This window comes from Petaurus breviceps, unplaced genomic scaffold, assembly GCF_028583685.1.
Source record: "Petaurus breviceps papuanus isolate PSGF00001 unplaced genomic scaffold, PetGlider_PUasm1.0 567, whole genome shotgun sequence".
NCBI lineage: Eukaryota > Metazoa > Chordata > Mammalia > Diprotodontia > Petauridae > Petaurus > Petaurus breviceps.
In genome coordinates, this window is record NW_027186383.1 from 9,202,964 (window position 1) to 9,223,209 (window position 20,246).

Here is a 20,246-nt window from a genome sequence, read left to right on the forward strand (position 1 = left end):
TTTACAAGTCTTGTGCTCTCACCCCGCCCCCAGACCCAGACCATCCAGGGCTCCCTTCCTGCTACTCTGGCCTCTGTAGCCATCTCTTATTCTTGCCATATGGCTAAGTTAGAGTGGGGAAGACAACGGGGGCTCAAGGCCAGGGGATGATGGAGGCAATATGGGCATAGTTCACTTACGTCCTCACTTTATGTCTTCCAATTATAAAGGAAACTTTTCTGTTCCAAGGATTGATGAAACTGGACCAGCTGGTGTCCATTGTTATGTACTCTCCATTTCGAGTGCAGAATCGGATTGGTGAGTAATCAAAAGGCTGTCCACCATACTGCAGGACTGTATGATTTAGAAACATTGATTAACTCTACATTTGAATAAAGATTAACCAATGTTAACAGTAACAAAGCAAAACAAAACAAAAAAGCCCTAACAAACCTGCAAGGCATATTAAAGATCCATTCTTAAATATTTCAGATGTACAGAAAAAAATTGTTAGCCTTTTAATAACAATTTGAGAAAACCTTAATGGTACTTTTTTATACTACTTTCAAACCTACTGTTTTAAAATCCCCCAATTTTTACTTGAATAAAATAAGTGAAAAAACCTGCTTCAGTCCACCCTTAGAGCACATCACTTTTCTCTCTGGAGGTGGAGAGCATTTTTCATCAAGAGGGCTTTGAAATTGTGGTGGGTCACTGTACTGACCACAGCAGCTAAGTCTTTCTGTGGACTGCTTTTGTGGAATGGTTAGTGTGTTTAACTCAATATTTATCTTTCCAGTGTCCTCACTTTGCTGTCCTTTAGGAGTAGAAAGCACACATGATACAGTTCAGCAGTTATATAATCAACTACTGATTATTTGTGGTAAGGAATAAAGGCATTTGCTTGGAAAAAGGAAATTGATCTGAAAGCCCAATTTTAATGAAGCTTTCAACAATCTTAATTAAAATGAATAAATATAAAGATGCAAATGAATTTTTTTTGCTTTTTTTTGGAGGGCAATTGGGATTAAGTGACTTGCCCAAGGTCACATGGCTAGTTTTTTTGTGTTAAGTGTCTGAGGCCAGATCTGAACTCAGGTCCTCCTGACTCTAGGGCCAGCACTCTATTCACTGCGCCACCTAGCTGCCCCCAACTGTGCCACCTAGCCGCCCCCAATGCAAATGATTTTTAAAAAGGTGTTGGGCAATGTGGAAAAACTGGTTTATTCTTTAATATGCCCACTGGATAAGAGACAATGTCCAGCTTTCCTAACATTCTACCCATATCTCTGATTGCAATTTTGCTTTTCTGGTAGATGTGTCTAGATCTCAAGTCACCAACAGGGACAGTTTCCCTCTCTAGATGTCCCTATCATTGCGTTAACTTTTCCTTTAAGCGCTTCTGTGTTCTGCCATGTGGTACAGGAAAAGTTAACTGGACGGTTTTATGATGTTTGGGCCCTTGCAGGGCGATTCATTTTTTGGCTCATCTCTCCTGATCACTGTCTTTTTGTTGCCTTGTCAGAAAATGTGCCGGCTCTGCCTGGCTTTCTGGATTCAGCTACAGCACAGTAAGTCATCCTGCAGTCCCTCCTTCTAACACTAGGGGGATTTTTCCGTTCTCAGTGTGTTTCTTATATGCAACAACTTGGCAGGTTTCGCTTTCTCCGCCATTCTATAGCATACTTTCACAGTTCTGACTGGTAAACTTGATTCTTCCTCTATCAAATTCTGCTATAAAATTTCTTTCCTTTAAAACAACTCACTGGTTTTGCTAAGAAACACTTTCTTCTTGCCCCTTTCCTCTGCTCTGGGACGTTTCTCTTCTGGCCAGCGAAGTCTTAGAGACTCCAGAAGAACCGTCCATTGTCTCCCCTGTAGGACTACACCCAGGACACTTATCCTTCCCAGACACTCAGGTCTATAACCCTTCTTAATTCTTTTTGTCGTCTCATTTACATTGAAGAACTCTACCCAAGGCTGGTTTTCTCAAAAGGAGCACTTCTAAGTCATCAAATCTCCCAACGCCTTAAAGTTTCTTCCATTACGTGAAAAAGGGTGACTTGCTTTTTTTGTGAATAGCCAGCATGAGAGGCCTGTCTCGTGGGTGAAGATGCAGCAGAAGGGGAGTGCCAATCAGGTCCTGAGGTAGGTAGCCCAAGAGAGGAACCGCTCTGAAAGCCAAAGGAAGGAGAGGGGGAAGAGTGAGCAGGCCCTGAGCTCATACCGAGGGGGCACATGTCCTCCCCTGCAGGCTGAGTCCACACATTCCATTTAACACACAGTTTTAAAACAAGAATGGCGGGAGAGCCATTTCGTTGAATGCAAGCCAGCATTTCCCAAAGTATTTCTATAGGAATTAAATTACAAATGCATATATTTATCTCTGTGTGTGTATGTGCAATGATAATAACAGCTGCCATTGACGTGATGCTTCCTATGCACCAGGCGCCGTGCACTGCACTTCACAAACTGTTTGGTCTGATCCCCACAGACACGGGAAGACTGGTGCCGGTTAGTCTTTTCAGTCATGTCCAACTCTCTGTGGCCCCAGGCAGGGTTTTCTTGGCAGAGACGCTGGAGGGGTTTGCCATTTCCTTCTCCAGCTCATTTGACAGATGAGGGAACTGAGTCATGAAATTGACTCGGGTTCTAGCTAATAAGTGTCTAAGGCCAGATTTGAACTCATGAGGAAGTCTTCCTGACTCCCAGAACTCTATCCATCCTACCTAGCTGCCCTGGGTACCGCTGTCATCTCTATTTTACAGATGAGGAAACTTAGGCAAATGGAGGTTAAGTGACTTGCTCAAGGTCACACAACTATTATGGGTCTGAGACCAGATTTGAAATCGGGTCTTCTGGACTCCAGGACCACTGCTCTATCCACTGTGCCACCTCACTGCCTATATATAAACATGTATGTGTGTACATGGATGAAGGGAGGCTTACATGCATGCACATCTGTGTATAAAATCTCTCTTCATACAGAGACAAATACAAGTACACGTGTCATTCCTTGGGTTTCAGTTTCTCCCTCTGTCGCCAAAGGGTTCACAAGGCAACAACTGCATGAGCGGGTACTCCATCTGGGCCCATGCCGTGCACCCGCGGACAGTCTTTAGCCCAGGACGCTCGGGCCCAGCACCAATGTCATTAAGCCTATGGAGACTATCAGACTTTTGTTGGGATGGGCACAAGGCACGAGCTTAGAGACAGGACAGAGGGGAATCATTTTAAAAGCTCACCTTTCATCTACATCTTGAAACAAGCAGTTTGGAGTGTGCGTTGTTGTAAATATTCTCTTATCTGGAGGAATCCTGGGTGCTGAAAGAACAGTTTGTATGAAAGCTTTGTGTGGGTGCCAGATGAATCTAGTACAGACAAATGACAACTACCGCAAAATCTCATTTAAAGTTCAGTGGGATGAATAAGTAGCTAAAGAAAAAATCAGGCCTGGATGTTTTAGGCAGCAGCCTTGTTTCCAGACTAGCCCTCTGATTTCCCCGGAGAGCGGGCAGCAAGAAGCTCCCTCTGCCCGCCCAAATCGACAGGCCCCTTGCCCTGTATTGGCCCCTTCCAGCCTTAGGGAGCTGCCTGAGGGAAGGTGTGGGTAAGTGACCTGCCCAGGCCCACACAGTGTGTAGCAGAGATGGGACCAGAACCCCACTACACTGCCCTTCCTCCCTAATCAAGAATATGGGAAATCTGCACCGCCATGCCTCGTAAATTTCTCTTCAGTTATTTCTATAAATTTGTCAACAAATTGTGCCTGACTTTAATAATCCTAAAAGTGCAATGTTAAAAAAATGCTCCAACAATAAATAGCCGAACATCATTCAACAAAACTGTTCTTGAAGCTTAGTGATCGTGAAGGTCAGAACAATATGACTTTCAACAAATTACTTGGAAAACTTGGGGAGCTACAGCCTGTGCAGTCTTGGCAGGCTGGTTAACCTCATGGCTGCTATAGAAGGGAAAGCTGTTAACAAGCAATCAGATTGTAAAAGAGAATTCCTGTTGCTGAGAAAGGTCCCCAGGGTCCCCCAAACACCTGAAAAGGACATTCAAAGCTAGCTGAGAGGGCCAGTCTCTATGAACAGGCCAACTGATGATCTGGCAGCTGGGAGACAAGTGGGTAAAACCAAACTCTCTCTCTTTACTGACTAGAAGACCACGCCTTTTGCCAGCAGGGACGCGTGACATTTTTACACATTTGTACACCCTGAGATAAGAGGTCTCTAAAGACCATGGGCTGGAACCTTGTCACTTCAGGGTACAGCTATCCCCAAAGGAAAAAAAACAAAACAAAATGAATAACATGGTTTAAACGAGGAACCCAATGGCAAACTGGTGACAGGCAGCGTCCACACTGACCCGGGACCATACAAGACAAATCCTGGAATGATCCGGTTAGTTACCTTCATAACCAGAGTGCACCTTCTCTGCGAGGAGAACACAGCAAAGCTGAGCATCTGCTCTGTGTTGCTCTTGTATTCTGAGAAGGTAAGGAGTCATACGGAATGGATGGTAGCGGACTACGTTTTCGTGATCTTTGCCACCACTATAAATCCAAAGTAACAAAAGAACTGTGAAATAAGAGACTTTACAGTAACAATCACTCTAAAATGGTGGCCCTCCCTACCTCTCAGGCCCCTCTTCTAAGGAGCTGATCACGTCAGCCCCGATACGTGACAGAACTTGTGCCCTCTGGCCACCACGCGGGCAAGAATCCCGGGCTCAGATGGCAGATTCCCCAGCCACGCCATCTTGCCACTCTTGTTCTCAAGCCCTGCACTTGTATCAAGGCTTACATCTTCTCTGACACTTCAAGGCCCAAGGATTTCATCAGTAGAATGAAATGTCCACTGATGCAAATGACAAGAAGCTGGGCCAGTATCAAGTCCGGAGGCTTTCTGTGGCCCTCCCCCTTTACAAGATGGTCCTGAAAGAAGCTTCCAGCCTGGCACTGGGCCCAGCTCAAAGCCTCTTTGGATTGGTGGACTCTGCCAGAGACCAGGCTTTGGAGAACTCTGGGACATCTCCATGCCATCCTGAAGAATTACAGGGGGGCTGGTGAAGGCACTGGTTACAGAACCCCAACACTTTAATGCTGGAGGGGAGCTTAGGGCATTATCCCTCCTGAAAACATCTGTACTTAAACAGGAACTCACAGGGAGAATGTGGGAGAGGCGACACCGGCCCCTCCCAACTCCACTGCTCACTTAGTTAGTGAAGGTGTCCCAGAGTGTCTCAGTGCTGACGATGTGACAATGCACGCGCGCGCCTTCAACTCTCCGGGGAATTCTCAAGAAGCCAGCCCTTGGCTCTCCATCCTGCAGCCTCACACTAGGAGGGGGCTTGGGACCTCGTATGCTTGGGAAGTGGCAGAAAGCATCTGTGGAACATCTCCCCACAAGCATGGCCACAGGGAGCTAAGCTCATGCTCAAGGAAAAAGGACATTGCCGCTCCTTCTTCCAGCTATTTGCTGCTGACACTTAGGCCCTCAGGACCCTGCTCAGGCAGCCTTGGCCATCAGAAGTGCACCGTAAGCAAGAGAAGCCAGACAGACCCTGCCCTCGTCCCCACTCGTCAGCTTTCCTGCCATAAAGGACGGAAAACTCTGGGTTGTGAAGTGGGATGGTTGTATCTGGGGCTTTACTGGGGCTAGTCTAGCATCAGCCTGTGAGACATGTCTTCCTCAGCTTTAGGCCCAGAGAGACTGATGTGCCAGTACCTGCTGGGGCAGCAGGACAAGGACTGACAAAGACACAAAAGCAGAATGACCTTCTTAGGCTCAGAAACTGCTAAATGCACAAAAATGCTTCCAGCACTGTGATGTGCTGATGCTTCTCATCAGTCGTATGTCCCGTTACTTTAGAATCCTAAAGCTGTCCTTCTGAAAGCAGGTCTGACTCAGCTGGCCGATTGGGCATCAGGGTCAGAGACTGGAGGTCTAAAACAGGCCCAACCTCTGGCTCAGGACTTGGTGAAAAGGCAAAATGTGTTTTATGGAAAAACCAAGCGTCTGAGCCGCGTCTCTTTTCAGGACAATGCAGAGAGAAAGCCTGTGGACACGACCATGGTCCAGCTCCCAGAGTGTCTGGGACGCTGACCTGTCAAGCCATGCCTCCTGCCTCCCCCAGCCCAGACTGACCCTGGAAACCTCAAAAACAAGCCATGACCTGGAAGCCAGAGCAACACGACTTGCCCCAGGGACTCTTCCCTCCACTAACTGCCTGCCAGAACCCAAGCAGACATGCCTGCATTTATTAAGTGCCAACTGTAAGCCAGGCACTGGGCTGGGTGCTGCGGAACAGAGACAAAACCCCAGTAATCCTGCCTTTCCAGCAGCTCACATTCTGTCCAGATTCAGGCTGATGAAAGATCAAATCAGGACCAATCATTGCCATGCAGGAAAATGCATCACAGGCTTTCTTTACGTAGAACTCTAAATGCATTCACCTCAAGCATTTAAAAGATGATAAGATTTATAAAAATGTCACTAACTTTACAGAAGAGTTTATGCCCATAAAGTAAATCTGAGTCTACAGCTACCTGGGAGGCAAAGTCCTGTGCTGAAAAGGCCAAGACTTTTACAAACAACAACTCTTTTCCCAGTACAAATTCTTAGCATTTCTCATACTAGGCTCTTAACATGAAGAGGGGCTTTGTGAGAAAAAAGTCTCGTGACAACACTTTTACTAACTAAAACAGTGAACAAGAAATCTATGTATGCAAGCTCTTTCTACATATGGCCATGGGGTACAAATATGTGAACTGAGGCAGGATTTATGATTTCTCCAATCCAGAGGATCTAGAGGAAGGAGGCATCCTCTGTTGATGCACCTGACCACCTCTCGGACATTAGCCAGCACATGGGTCTGTAATGGGTTTGGGAATTTGAAGATCTTCCCTGTTCCTTAACAGACCTAGGGGGGAGTTTGAAGACCTCCCCTGTTGTGAAGATAAACTCTGCCCCCTAATAGCTGAATGTAATCACATGGAGCCTGTGGTGGGAGTTTGCTGAAGGGAAGCAGAGCCCACAGGAAGCTGGTGGTCAGAGCTGGCCAGATGGTGGGGGAGAGAGGATGCTCATCAAGGAGACAGAGAGGTTTGTGAGCAAATATCGATCTTGTATTGGTTTGTGGGAAGGCTGAAGGATGCTGTGGCTCTTAGCATTATTATGCCCTCTAAATATCTTTGGTACTATGATGTAACTGGCTTACTGGTTTTGGGATTGGGTTCTCTGGTGTCTAAATAAATGCTTCAGTTCTATCCTCTATCTGGAGAATCTGGTATATTTTGCAATTGAATGTCATGTGATACTTAGAGTCACAGTATTTATCGTGGTTGTGGGCACTGTAAATATTGTATTGGCACTACAGGGTCCAAGGAGCTGCATGAGGTCTTGGACACAAACATAGGCTTCCCCCAGCCCCCAAGGCCTTCCCTTCCTAGAAATATATTTCCCTTGGTTCTGCCTCACCTCAGCTCAGAGCACCATTTTAAAAGAATCTGTCAATTATTTTAAACCCCAAAGTATTCTGTGGCCACATTAGTTTGGACGCCTCGGTGAATTCCATATTTTGGGGCACTTTCAGAACCAGCTGATTCCTGAGGGGAACTAGGAAATAAAGAAGGCTTTCTTCTAATCCAGCTGTGGGGAACCTGCAACCTTGAGGCCACATGTGACCTTCTAGATCCTTAAGGGTGGTCTTTTGACTGAATCCAAATTTTAAAACTTGGATACTATCAAAAGGCTGCCCTTAAGGATCTAGAAGGCCACATGTGGCCTGTTTCCCACCCCTCTTCTGACCCTTGACCATGAAATGTTCTTATTAAGTTTGTGTAACATCTTCCTTTCATTTTCATCTGTTTAGGTCTAGGAAACTACATTTAGTCTTACCTGATACGGCAGAAGAAAGATTTCTCTTCCATGTAATCTTGGGTGGAAGAATCTATGTTAAAAAAAAATTCTTAAGTCACACACTTAGTTAAGAACAAATAGGAGCAGCTCGGTGGCTCAGTGAATAGAGCACCGGCCCTGGAGTCAGGAGGACCTGAGTTCAAATCCCGCCTCAGGCACTTAACACAAAAACTAGCCGTGTGACCTTGGACAAGTCACTTAACCCCAACTGCCCTCCAAAAAGCAAAAAAAAAAAAAAAAAGAACAGAGAATCTGGGTTTGAAAAACAGTTTTCTCTGAGCCTTAAAACAAAAATGTCAGGTTCACGATCTTCTCATGGGCCTGTCTAAAAATAAGAAGAGCCCCAAACGTGGCCTAACCAAATGTCCGCTGGCCATGTGTCCCATGGAGGCCTCCCATGGCCTGGGGCAGATGCACAGCCGGGCCTCTGGGGGCCACTCCAGACCGTTCTGGGACGTTCATGAGTTACATTTCTAGGCTCTCTCCCAGCCTCAGTCCAACCCCTTGGTGACTTAGGCCCAATGCTGGCTGACTGTGCTGCCCTGGGACAGCCCCGGACCCTCGGTGATGAGGCCTGGAATGCCGGCCTCACAGGCCTCCCGGGAGGAAAGGGCCACATCCTGCTCATGATCCTCGTCCCCAGACAATGACACTGCCCAGTAACAGGGTGATACACATGAAGACAGAGGCAGAGGCATTGAGCCACCCACAACACAGCCCTGCAGGAAGGACCCTGAGGCCTCAAATTCGAATTCAGGCCTCCCTTCTAGTGCCCTGGGGGATGTAAACTCAAATCGCTTCACTCTGGGCCTCAGTTTCCTCTACCGTCAAATGAGGAAACTGGACCCTTTCCAGCTCTTGTGTTCTAAGCCTGTGTTTGCAGTGAGGGAATGAGCTTCTCATGTATCCCTCTGCCACAAAGCCCTCATGCTGTTCCGAGGCGGGGGTCAAAGAGTCAGCCTGGCCTTTGCTGCCTTCCTCCTGGGGCTCACCTTCACCTCCTCCCAGACAGGCCTAGGCCCCAGGCTCACTTTCAGCTGCCCTTCACCTTATACCCAGTCATGAGTTAAATAACAATCACAGTCTTATTGGGTGATATAAAATCCATGCACATAAAAAAGGCACTTTTCAGGTTAGTTTTGGGCATAGTGGGGATGAGATGTTCCCTTGGGAAAATGAGGGGAAGTGAGTCCTGACACCTTGTGCCTTCTGCCCATCAGGCCCTGCCAGGCACGGGATTAGACTCTGGGGCTTGGGGCACTTTGCTCTAGGCTGTCCCCTTCTATGGGGTGGGCCGTCTCCGATGTTGGCACAGGAGTGGCCTATGGCCTTCGGACGGTGCCCACATCTATTCCACACACATCCATCAAGGATGATGTGCCTGGCAAGGCAGTGGGGGTGCCAACACTTATGTTCTCCTAGGACATGTCCTGCACACAGATAATTAAATACAAGACACTCTGTGAAGGAGGAAGCATGGAGAGCCCGGGCACCCAGGAAGGATTCCTGGAGAAGGAAAGACCCAAACTAGGGACCTGAAGACAAGGAGTCTGAGGAAGGGGCTTAGGTGGGGGGTGGGAGATGGCAGGTCCAATTCAGCAGAGCACTAGGAGGCCAGCTAGGCCAGCCTGGATTGGGTCCATGCTGGCAAAGCTAGGGTGACTCCAGAGGGTGGGGGCCCCTGAATGCCAGGCTAAGGAGTGGGCATTTTATCCAGGAGGGAATGGGAAACAACAGAGCTAGAGAGCAGAGAAGTGAGGAGAAGCCCCTGCCTCCGCCTCCCAGGAGTAAATAAACATTTATTTATTTATAAAATAGTCATACAGCCTCAGAAAGTCTGTGTATTAGGGAGCAAGGGGCCCTGAATGCTAGACAAAGGGACTTCAAGAGGAACTGGGGAGCCAGAGAAGGTCTCTGAGAAGGTGAGAACTGACAGTGAGATCCCAGCCCTGCGCTGCCTTGCCAGATAAGCCCATCACTGAAGTGCACGCTCACCACTGACTCTAAGAAAGGAGGGAGAGTCTTGGCATTGAGGTCAGGCCAGGCCTCCCAAGAGGGAAGGCATAAGGCACTGAAGGCCAGCAGACTGAGAGGCAGCAGCATGTCCTCCAGAGGCCACCACCTTCCACCTAAACTCTCCAGGGCCCCAGCTGTGTCTGAAGGGGCTTCATCTGGACACCCTCAAACCCTGGCTCTCATGGCCTTGTGTGCCCTGTTTTCTCCTGGAGTAAAATCTGGTGAAAAGACTCTGCCTGCCCCTCCCCCCTCAGCTTCCTCTCCCAGTGGCCTTCTCTCAAAGGGAGCTCTGAGCCACCAGCTGATGACCCGAAGACTAGATTATGGGGCAAAGTCAAGCATTTCTAAAAACACAGTTTGTTCATGGGGAGAGCCATGAGCAGTGCTTCTAGAAACAGTGAATTGACCCCTCTGTGACTCCTGACTCCTTGGTGTGGCATTCAAGGCCCTCCACAGTCTGTTCTTATCTGCCCACCAGTTGGGCTTTCTATGACTCCCCTTCATTTCCCTCTCCCCCCACACCCAACATTCTGCCCAAGTCTCCTGCCTCTTTCCCACCCTGATCAGAGCCTGAAGGCCAAAGGGAAGCCAGAGCCCAGAGATGCCGTGCCGATGTTCTCCCCACTTTGGGGTCTTTCCTGATCAGACTGTGAGCTCCCTGCGGGCAGGGCCTGTCCCACTTTGCTGTGTCCCCAACATGTCAGCACTAAGCTCAGCACATAGCAGGTGCTTCAAAAACGCTACTCATTCATCCTTCTCTCCACGGGTGAGGGTGAGTTCGTGGGGACGGAAGCCATTTCTTCTTCCTGTCTCCCCCTTGGGCCTCCCCGACATCTGCAGCTCAGACCCAGTCAATGAACCTTGGAGACTCCTCTTTCAGGCTGCACTCCCTGGGGGGGCCCCCATGAAGTGTCCCCAACCCCTACCCTGCCTCGGGCTTTCACGCCTCTCCTTCCCGCATTTTTGGGGAGCACTTTGCCTTCACCCCACTCTACCTTGGGGCATCTGTTCTTGGGTGTGGCCATTCCCCGTACCTGTCTGCCCCGCCCCACCCCAGGCTGTGATGCTTGCTGTCTAAGGCAGAACTCAGCTTTTTCCTCCTTAGAGCACCATTCCTCACACATGATTTCTGTCAGGAGTGCCAGCAGTCTGTCCCCCTGTGACCCCTGACCCAAGCTAAGAGGTCATTGGACCACCGGCCTCCCTCACGACTCCCAAAGATTCAGGAAGAAAAGGCAGGCACGGCAGAGGGTCCATAGGAGCAAGTGCTGCTAACTCCCGGTGATGGGCTCTGATCCCAATGAGACCCAGAACTTACCAGCTCTGCGGCAACCACGCCAGGCGGGAAGCCGGGACGGGGCCGTGGAGCTGTGGAACACGCTCACATCATGGGGGGCCAGGAACTCCACAAACTTGGCATCGTGAAACGTGTCTTTCTTACAGGGAAGAATTGATGCGGCCTGATCAGAGACGTACACGATCTTTCCAGTGACCAAGGAAACAGCCATAGCAAACATATCCTAAAAAGAAGGAGATGAGGGGCGGCTAGGTGATACAGTGAATAGAGCGCCGGCCCTGGAGTCAGGAGAACCTGAGTTCAAATCCAGCCTCAGACACTTAACACAAAAATTAGCCATATGACCTTGGGCAAGTCACTTAACCCCAACTGCCCTCCAAAAAGCAAAAAAACAAAAACAAAAAAACAGGAGATGAGCACAGCACTATGTTCAGAAGAATGAGTCTCAGAACCATGGTCTGGTGCTGCTGAGGCGCCAGGATGTGGCAGCATGTGGCAGTCAGGGCCCAGACCCTAGGAGTGCATTCAGAGGTCTCACCTCAAGCAGCCTTTCAAAGCGGCATCATGAGTGTTTCATACAGAGTTGATGAGGTAAGTTAAAACAAACGTGGGGTTTGGGAGGCCATGGGGTCTCGGGTCAGAGAATACAGATTCAAACTCCAATGTCACTCTATGCGAGCTGAGCTCTCTGGGCCTCAGGTGGACCAGATGGCCTCTAAGGCCCTTCTCTGCTCTAGACCCCGTGATGACACACTAAAAATTAGGGACAATATCAGAAATGTGCGACTTTGTCAACTGATATTGGATATTAGAGCCACGGGTTAGTGCCAGTGAAGGGGCAGAGACATGTCAGGAGGACCCTGAGAATGCCTCTATCCTGAGCTGCCCAACGACCCTGGGGAAGTCACTTCCCTTCCTCTAGAGGAAGCTTACTTGGTGTCTGTGAGTGCTGATGACTCCTTCAGGGCCATCTTTTGTACATGAGCTGTCATGTACTCAGTGGGCACTCCCGAGTGAAGACTGCAGCCCTTTCCCCGTCTTCCTTCATGGGATACTCTGGCCAAGAGATTATCACCTGGCGACAAGCCCGAGGAGGGGCTCCTCTGGTCCTGGGAGACACTCATCACTTGTTTCTCACTGGGAGGTGTGCCCGCTGGCGCATGGGGGGGACGGGGGGAGGGGCACACTCTGTGCATGTTTTGTCTTTCATTCTAATTTGGGTAAAATCTTCAAGTCAAACTGGACAAAGACTTAACTTCCCCCAATTTATCATTGATCACAACACGGGCTGGGCTCAGGGCACCATCCAATGATTCCCCACCACACCAACACAAAACAAGCATGATGCTCACCACGTTCTTCATGATGTATTCTGATGTCAGCGTCTCCATCTCCTTGACTGTGTAAGAAGGCACGTCAGGATCAGCTGAATGGTTTTCACTGGTCATTAAGAGATGGTAATACTCTTCATTAGCTGAAAGGAAAAGGTTATTTTTTTAAACATGATAGTCAAGCTCCTCACTGAAAAATGTCGTTAGGTATTAAGTGCTGGGGAAAAGCAATATTCTGCAAAGAAGAGAGGAGAGGGCTGAATGTCAAGGCGGAGGGCAGACCGAGAGCATCGCGGGTAGAAAGGTCCACAGGAGTGACGTGTCAGGAATATTATCTGTTCTACTGCTTTTCTAAAACACTTTTTCTCCTTCAAAACAGGTGTAAACCAGAACATTTTTAAATGGTGCCACTGCTAGGCTCCTGCTGCGCTATCCAGAGTTGGTCCCCAGTTCTGACGTCTGCTGGCCAACCAGGCCGGGGGCAGATTCTCCCACAGAGCCATCACGGCTTTCCATTTCCACAGGGCAATCAGGGGAGACCTTCCTTCCCAAGCGACCTGGATCAGCCACTTCTCAGGCTAAATCTGTACTTCCAAGTATAGAAGAAAGTGAAGCTTGTTGAGAAATGGGAAAAATGTCCTTACTTCACATGGTTATAGAATCCCCAGACCCAAGATCGAGGACAAAGCAGCTGCATGAGACGGGATTACTACGAGGCCCATCCCCTTGGAGTGGGTTTCAGAAAAGTGTTTCCAACGACCACAGAGCAGGAGCTTAGATGCTGGGGTGGCTGTGGCCCGGGCCCTTCCAAGCACAGCCTTCCTCCAACATGGAGCGAGCGGCTCTCCCAGTAAGACACAGACTCTACACCCCTGCTTCTAGCCTTCCTCGTGTTCACACTGGCACCTCTGCTTCGGACACACCCTCGCTCCTCGCCGGCCCACTCCCGTCCAGGGCCCTGCCGTTTTCTCGGTCCCCTGCCTGCAGCTCATCTGGGTTTTGTTTCCCTGAGCCTCAGTTTCCTCATCCGTTAAAAGGGGATGATAATGTCAAGAGTGGCAGTTAGGATGGCAGGAGTGAAGTAAAACACTTCCCAAAGGAGGAGAGTGTGGCGTCACTCACGGGGCTGCTCCTGTTTTCAGGCCTTCTGTCTTCTCATAAACTGGCAAGAGCTCTTAGCTCAGTTTGTAACAAAAATGAAAAGGACTTAACTAGAAACCTCTGCTTCCAGACCGTGTGTGGCCAACGTGGCAACAGCACACGAAGATCAGTGCTGCTGTAAGCTTAGAGCCAATGACTCCTGTTTATCTCGACTTTTTGATTCTTTTTTTCCCCCCCAAATTTGGGGAAATGATAAAGTATTGGAGCTCCAGGTAGAGGCTGAAGAAAGAGCTAAGTGGGCCGGCTGGGTCTGCTTTTCAAGAGCCAATGTCCCACGCCAAAAAATGAAAAATGAAAACACCACCTTGGAAACTGGTCAAAGGGCAGTGGGGACACTGAGGCAGGGAGTCCACAGGTATCAGCGTCATGCTCAAAGCTACTCTAGGTCCTCCAGCCACTGGGAGACAACAGAGGCTTGGGGACTGCCCTGAGGCTCAAGGTTTCCAAGAGCTTTGGAAGGTTTGGGAGATGGGTGACTTGGGCAGGTAATCTCCCCACTGCAGTCTCAGTTTCCTCACATGCAAGATGAGGGGGCTGGTCTAGATTCAAGGTCCTTACTAGTTCTAGAATACTATGATGCTATTGGAGATTCAAGGCCAAGAAAAGACCCCTGGGTTCTCTTCTGTCCTCAGCCGGCAGTCATGTGGGCCTGGATAGGCCACTCCATGCTTGGCACTCCTGGGTGCCAGGCCTCAGGCTCACTGTGGCAGATATAAGACAAAGCAGAGTGATCCCTGCCCTCAGGGTAGAATAGAACATACAAAGTTGGGCCTAGGGCAAGGAGACTAAGGAAGGAGAGCTCCCGCAGGGAAGGGAGCAGGACAAGGGAAGTCTTCCAGGGGGCTGAGGTGGCCCCAAGGCTACCCTAAAGGAAGACATGGCTCTTGAGAGATGGAAAAAGAATGTGAAGGAGGGAATGCCCAGCCCAGTGACAGGGTGCAAGAATGCAGAAGGAAGAGGAAGGAATCCTGGGTCCAGGGCAGAGAGGAGCTGGCAGCTGGCTCTGGCTGGATACCCTGGCAAGGTGGTGAAGGGGGAGGTATATAAACAATGAAACTGGGAAGGTGGATGGAAGCCAGGCTGGGGTGAGACTAGAGTGCTGCCTGGGCAGATGACCTCTGACCCAGGGGCACCCGGGAGCGCCCAAAGGGTTCTAATGAAGGCAGCAATGTGGCCAGAGTTGCCCTCAGCAGGCCATGAAAGGTGAACTGGAAAGGGAAATGATGGAGTTAGGGAGACCAGTGAGCAGGTCATTTGTTGTCAGAGTTGGAGCCAAAGGGGCTCCCAGAGGGGCTCCTAGTGGGCCTGGGCTGGGCTGACCCTTATGGGTAGGGGAGAGAAGCAGACCTGAGGGATGCTGGGGAGGGAGAACTGACCCTGAGGTGGCAGCGGAGGGGGAGACCATGGAAGCTGGGACTCAGTAGGTGACCAAGGCAGCAGCGTAGGTAGAATGTGTGGGTTACAGGGGGCTGGGCCTGGAGGCCAGGAGACCTACAGAGTGTGACTATCCACAGAGGTACAAATCAGGAAGGACAGTCCTCTGACCTCAGAGTGGCAGGATCCAATTTGGGAGGAAGCTCCCTCCAGATGAGGAGACACTCTGGCTGGCACCTGACCTTGTCCTGACCCCAGCCAGCCCCAGAACATGGCAGAGCTGCCTAAAGCAGACCCACAGCCCCTCCAGAGCGCCATCTAAGCACCTCTCCAGTCTAAGACAGGCAAATCAGTGGACAGATGCCAAAGATGAAGAATGAGGAGGGCCCAGAGATGACCAAGGAGGAAGAGAGGAGAGGATGAATGGCACTTTCAATGGCCCCAAGCTTTTCCCTGAAAGATGAGAGAGAATCAGAGCAGAGAGAACAGTGTCCGAGCCAGGGAGACGGGTTCGAGTGCTGCCTGGGCATCTTCATGCTGTGTGACCCAGCTGAACCGGAGCAGGGATGGGCAGAGAGAGCGTCCTACATGTAATGGGAATGGGAATTTGAAGATCTTCCCTGCCCCTTAGTAGACCTAGGGGGGAGTTTGAAGACCTCCCCTGCTCTGTAAGTAAACTCTGCCCCCTGATAGGCTGAATGTAGTCACATGGAGCCTGTGGTGGGAGGAGTTTGCTGAAGGGAAGTAGAGCCCACAGGGAGCTGGTTCAGAGCTAGCCGGATGGTGGGGAACAGAGGAGCTCAGGCAAGGAGACAGAGGTTTGTGAGTAAATACTGATCTTGCATTGGTTTGTGGGAAGGCTGAAGGATGGCATGGCTCTCAGCGTTATTATGGCTTCTTAGTGTCTTTGGTACTATGATGGAATCAGCTTATTGGTTTGGGGATTGGGTTCTCTGGTATCTAAATAAATGCTTCAGTTCTCTCCTCTATATGGAAAGTCTGGTATATTTTGTGATTGAACATCATGCGATACTTATAGTCACGGTCTTTATCATGATCGTGGGAGCTGTAAATATCGCATTGGTACTCAACTACACCAGGCTGGAGGCACGGCCCCTCTCCCAGCCCTTCCCCTAGTGACACGTGGCTAGAAATCATTTCATGCTGTGATCTCTGTCGATCCACACTGCAGGGGAGGCAGAGTCATGGAGAGCTCGGAGATGCACACTAATCAGCTGCCTTGTGTTATAAATTACCAGCTGCCTGCAGGAAACACCACAAATGGCACCAAAGTGGGTCTGATGGGACAGCACCTGCCAAGTCCCCTGGCAAGAGGGCAGATGGAGGGACAGGCAGCCATCATCCTGCACTGGGGAAGACACAAAGCAGAAGGCAGAAGGGCTGAGATCTGCACCACTGTGGAGACTTCCCCATTGTGGAGATCACCAATCCAGAGAAGCCAGGAGTCAAGGGCACCGATGGCACTCAGAGTGATGAAATGGCTGAGATGGGAGAGAGAGAAAATCCTGGAGAATGTCTACATTTAGTGGGTTCAAGGAAGGCAAAGAGAGAGAAAGAGAATCATTTGAGAAGGAGGTGGCAAACCTGCCCAGGGCTCTGTTAAGGAGACACAGAGAGAGTCTCCAGAAGGCCTGGGATGGTCAGCGGGAACCAAGTGAGAAGGGCAATTGGCAAATCCTTTCTAAAGAAATGGGGTGCAAAGGAGAGACGAGACAGTGGCCAGAAAGAGCTGCTTTCTAAGGTGGCTGGAGAGGAGGCTGGGTGAGCTGCAGGCAAGACTGGGGGAGGCGGCCTCTGCAGTCTGCACACTTCTTCCTCAGGAAAAAGAAACAGATGAAGAAAGAGCCTAAGAGTGTCTGAGGTGCCCTGGAGGGAGGCCGAGAGCCTCGCATCCCAGGCCATGCCGACAGCCTCGCATCCCGGGCCATGGCGAGGCCCTCTGGTCCTGACACGGGCCCCAGCAGGGGCTGAGAGTCACTGGAGCCTGAACGGGGAGACAGGAAGAAAGCTGCAGATGAGCACCCCGAGAAGCCCTTCAGCACATGTCCATGGGGAGGACCTGCCCACCCCGTGACGAGCAGCATCAGGGTGAGTGCACATTCTCTAATCAAACACGGCTGCCACCACTGCCCAGCTTAAGAGATCCTGCTGAATTCTGCTGTCAGAAAACAGAAGTCAGAACAACAAGAAACATCCCAACAGCAATCAACGCAAATTTAAAACGTAAAAATCCTGTTGGAGAGGAGGGAAGTTTTTGTGCTCTGACACACGCTGGGGGGGGGGGGGGGCCAGGTGGCTCAGTGAGTACAGTGTCGGCCCTGGAGTCAGGAGGACCTGAGTTCAGATCCGGGCTCAGACACTTAACACCCACACACACAAAAAACCTAGCCATGTGACCTTGGGCAAGTTACTTCACTCCAACTGCCCTCCAAAATGCAAATAATAACAACAACAACAACAACAATAATAATAATAACATACCTAAATGCCCCAAATTTTAAAGTTTTCATTTAAAACCTGGGTCTTTTCTTGTTGAAATCTTCACCTTAATTACTTGTCCACTTTTAAATGGAAAGAAAAGAGAAGAATTGGCCACGAACGTGCAACAATAAGTGCCAGAAGGGTAATCTCACAGCCGAGGAGCCGCCAGGGCCCCAAGCGTGTCTCCCTTCACCCCCAAGAATAATCCTCAACAAAGCATGCGTGAAGGGGACAGAGAGCCCTGCTGGACTATCTTTCTTGACTAATAAACTTATTCTAAACCTTTGTTTGATGCCTTGCTGCCGAAAATCTAAAAACAACAATCAGTAAACGCCCAGCACCAGGCGGGCACCGCGTTTCCATGGTCCTGGGATCCCACGTGTCCACTCCCTCCCCTAGCCCTAGGAGATGGGAGCAGGAAAGTTCTCACTATTCCCATTTTACACAGGAGAACACTCCACCATGTTCATGAAACGAGTGTAAAACACCACAGGTCAGTGTATCTTTCTTCAACAATGCTGGGTCTCGGGGCGGCCAGGTAGCACAGCGAGTAAGAGCACCGGCTCCAGTGTTGAGAAGACCTGGAGATCAAATCCCGGGCTCAGACACTCAGCACCCACCCAGAAACACCTGGCCCTGTAACCTTGAGCAAATTACTTAACCCCAATTGCTTAGGGGAGGCCAGGTGGCTCACCGGCTCCAGTGTCGGGATGACCTGGATCAAATCCGGGCTCAGATACTCAGCACCACACCCAGAAATAACTGGCCGTGTAACCTTGAGCAAGTTACTTAACCCCAGTTGCTTAAAAAAAAAAAAAAACAATGCTGGGTCTCACACCACCTCACAGGCATCATTCTGAGCACCAATTCCCATTCTCAGCACTACAGACACCTCCTGAAGGCTCAGGAGAGGGGCCTGAGGCTACAGGCATTGGTGTGTTTCTAAAAGAAACCTTGTTGTCGGGTGGTTTTTCTTATTATAGATTTAAGGGTGATGTGAGATGGCCTCACCCTTCAGATCCCTTCAGTTTTTTTAGAAGCAAATCCAAACTCTCGTTTTGGAGATATTCCCCTGGGCGGGAGGGACCACACCCACGAGCACACACACAGGGACGTGCACACACACAGGGCCGCGCACACACACAGGGACGTGCACACACAGGGCCGCGCACACACACAGGGCCGCGCGCACACACACACCAAAAAATCCTCAAGAATGAAAATACCTTTGATTTGCTTAATGCTGCGAAGAGCATACTTCAAGGTCGCCAGCATGCTGGGCCTGCCTTTGGTCTTCCTATCAGGAGGCAAGTGACCTTTCAGTTCCTTCAACGTTTTGATCAATTCTTTCTGAGTCTTGGCTTTGGCTGACTGCTCACTGCTATGAAAATTAAAGAAAGAGGTAATCAGAGATTCATTTCTTTCCATTTCTCTTTCTAAGGAAAAGGAATGTGAACCCCTGGGCCCAGAGAGCAATGGAAACTGCCCACTGGGGTCTCTTTCCCTCTCCAGCAAGCTTTCCTGGCTCAGGTCTTGTGGACCCATCCCCACAAGGCTCTCTGAAGGATGTTTTCCTACTGTGGCCGCTAGGGGAGCCAGCGGACTTTCTGCTATTCAATTCAACTGGATCAGCTGGGAAGAACCTTCCCAAAGGGGTGGCATCTGGAAACTCAAAGGACATAGGGAGAAGGGAGGAAGAGGCAGCTGCAGAAGAATGAGTCTAGTTGTAAGAGAACACTGAGGGAATGGGGTGGCAGGTCCAAGCTGAAGAATTCTCCTGCTGCTCAAGATTAAGAACCTCCTCTTGTCTGGGGGGCCATAAAGGCGAGAAGGGGAAATGGCTTGGAGAACAGGACCTAATCAGTCATACAAAGTGGCCAGAGCAGAACCAGCACCTGGGTGTGGCCAGCTTCCTAGGAAGCCCTCCTCCCCAAGCTGCCATGCCAGAACACGCAGGAAGGATGCGGCAGCAGGCCAACAAAAGCCCAACAGCTCCCAGGGCCCTTCTGCTTCTGGATCTCTTAAAGATCCCAGTTTGGAGCATTCAAATAATTAGATTTACCTGCATCCGCTGGTGGATGGATTGTGGTCAGAGTTTACAATCATCAGGCTGAAAGCATTTGAACTGCTGGGACAAGAAACAGGAATAAAGAATTCAGAACAAACCATAGGCTTTTCCCCAAACTTCCCCCTCCCCAAACAGATTAACAATTCACATCAGAGAAATACACTCAAAAAGTCAATACTTAGAAGGGGTGGGGGTGGACTTTGGGTAAGCTAGTTAGTTTCTGGGCTTCAATTTCCCCCTTCATAAACCAAGGTGGATGAACTATCTGATCTTCAAAGGAATGGAAAGGCATTTATTTAGTTTTTGCCTTTTTTTTTGAGGGGCAATTGGGGTTAAGTGACTTGCCCAAGGTCACACAATTAATTCGACATGTCTGATGGCAAATTTGAACTCAGGTCCTCCTGACTCCAGGGCTGGTGCTCTATTCACTGCGCCACCTAGCTGCCCCCAAAAAGCATTTATTAAGCACCTAATATGTGCTAAGCTCTGGGCCACCAACTGAAAAACTAGACAGGAAACTCCCATCCTATTGTGGGAAATAAGGCACAAGGAAGGATTTGTGTTTCTGGGAGAGAGAAAAATGAAGTGTT

General features: G+C 49.7%; 2 protein-coding genes across 3 annotated transcripts in view; both read right to left on the reverse strand.

Moving 5' to 3' along the window:
- Window positions 1–20,246, reverse strand: part of HES6 (hes family bHLH transcription factor 6) — a 312,570-nt gene that overhangs the window by 44,700 nt on the left and 247,624 nt on the right. The gene's annotated exons all lie outside the window — the stretch shown is intronic.
- PER2 (period circadian regulator 2) overlaps window positions 1–20,246 on the reverse strand; it is a 62,534-nt gene that overhangs the window by 22,891 nt on the left and 19,397 nt on the right. The window contains exons 4-12 of one of the 2 annotated variants that reach the window (XM_069103252.1): window positions 19,651–19,713; window positions 18,815–18,969; window positions 12,573–12,694; window positions 11,242–11,443; window positions 7,887–7,938; window positions 4,398–4,540; window positions 3,225–3,303; window positions 2,047–2,153; window positions 180–333 (exon numbers count right to left, since the gene is read on the reverse strand). In XM_069103252.1, the coding sequence (XP_068959353.1) occupies window positions 180–333; window positions 2,047–2,153; window positions 3,225–3,303; window positions 4,398–4,540; window positions 7,887–7,938; window positions 11,242–11,443; window positions 12,573–12,694; window positions 18,815–18,969; window positions 19,651–19,713 (1,077 nt within the window). Of the gene's footprint in view, window positions 1–179; window positions 334–2,046; window positions 2,154–3,224; window positions 3,304–4,397; window positions 4,541–7,886; window positions 7,939–11,241; window positions 11,444–12,572; window positions 12,695–18,814; window positions 18,970–19,650; window positions 19,717–20,246 lie in introns of both variants that reach the window. The other variant, XM_069103251.1, reaches the window with a different exon arrangement.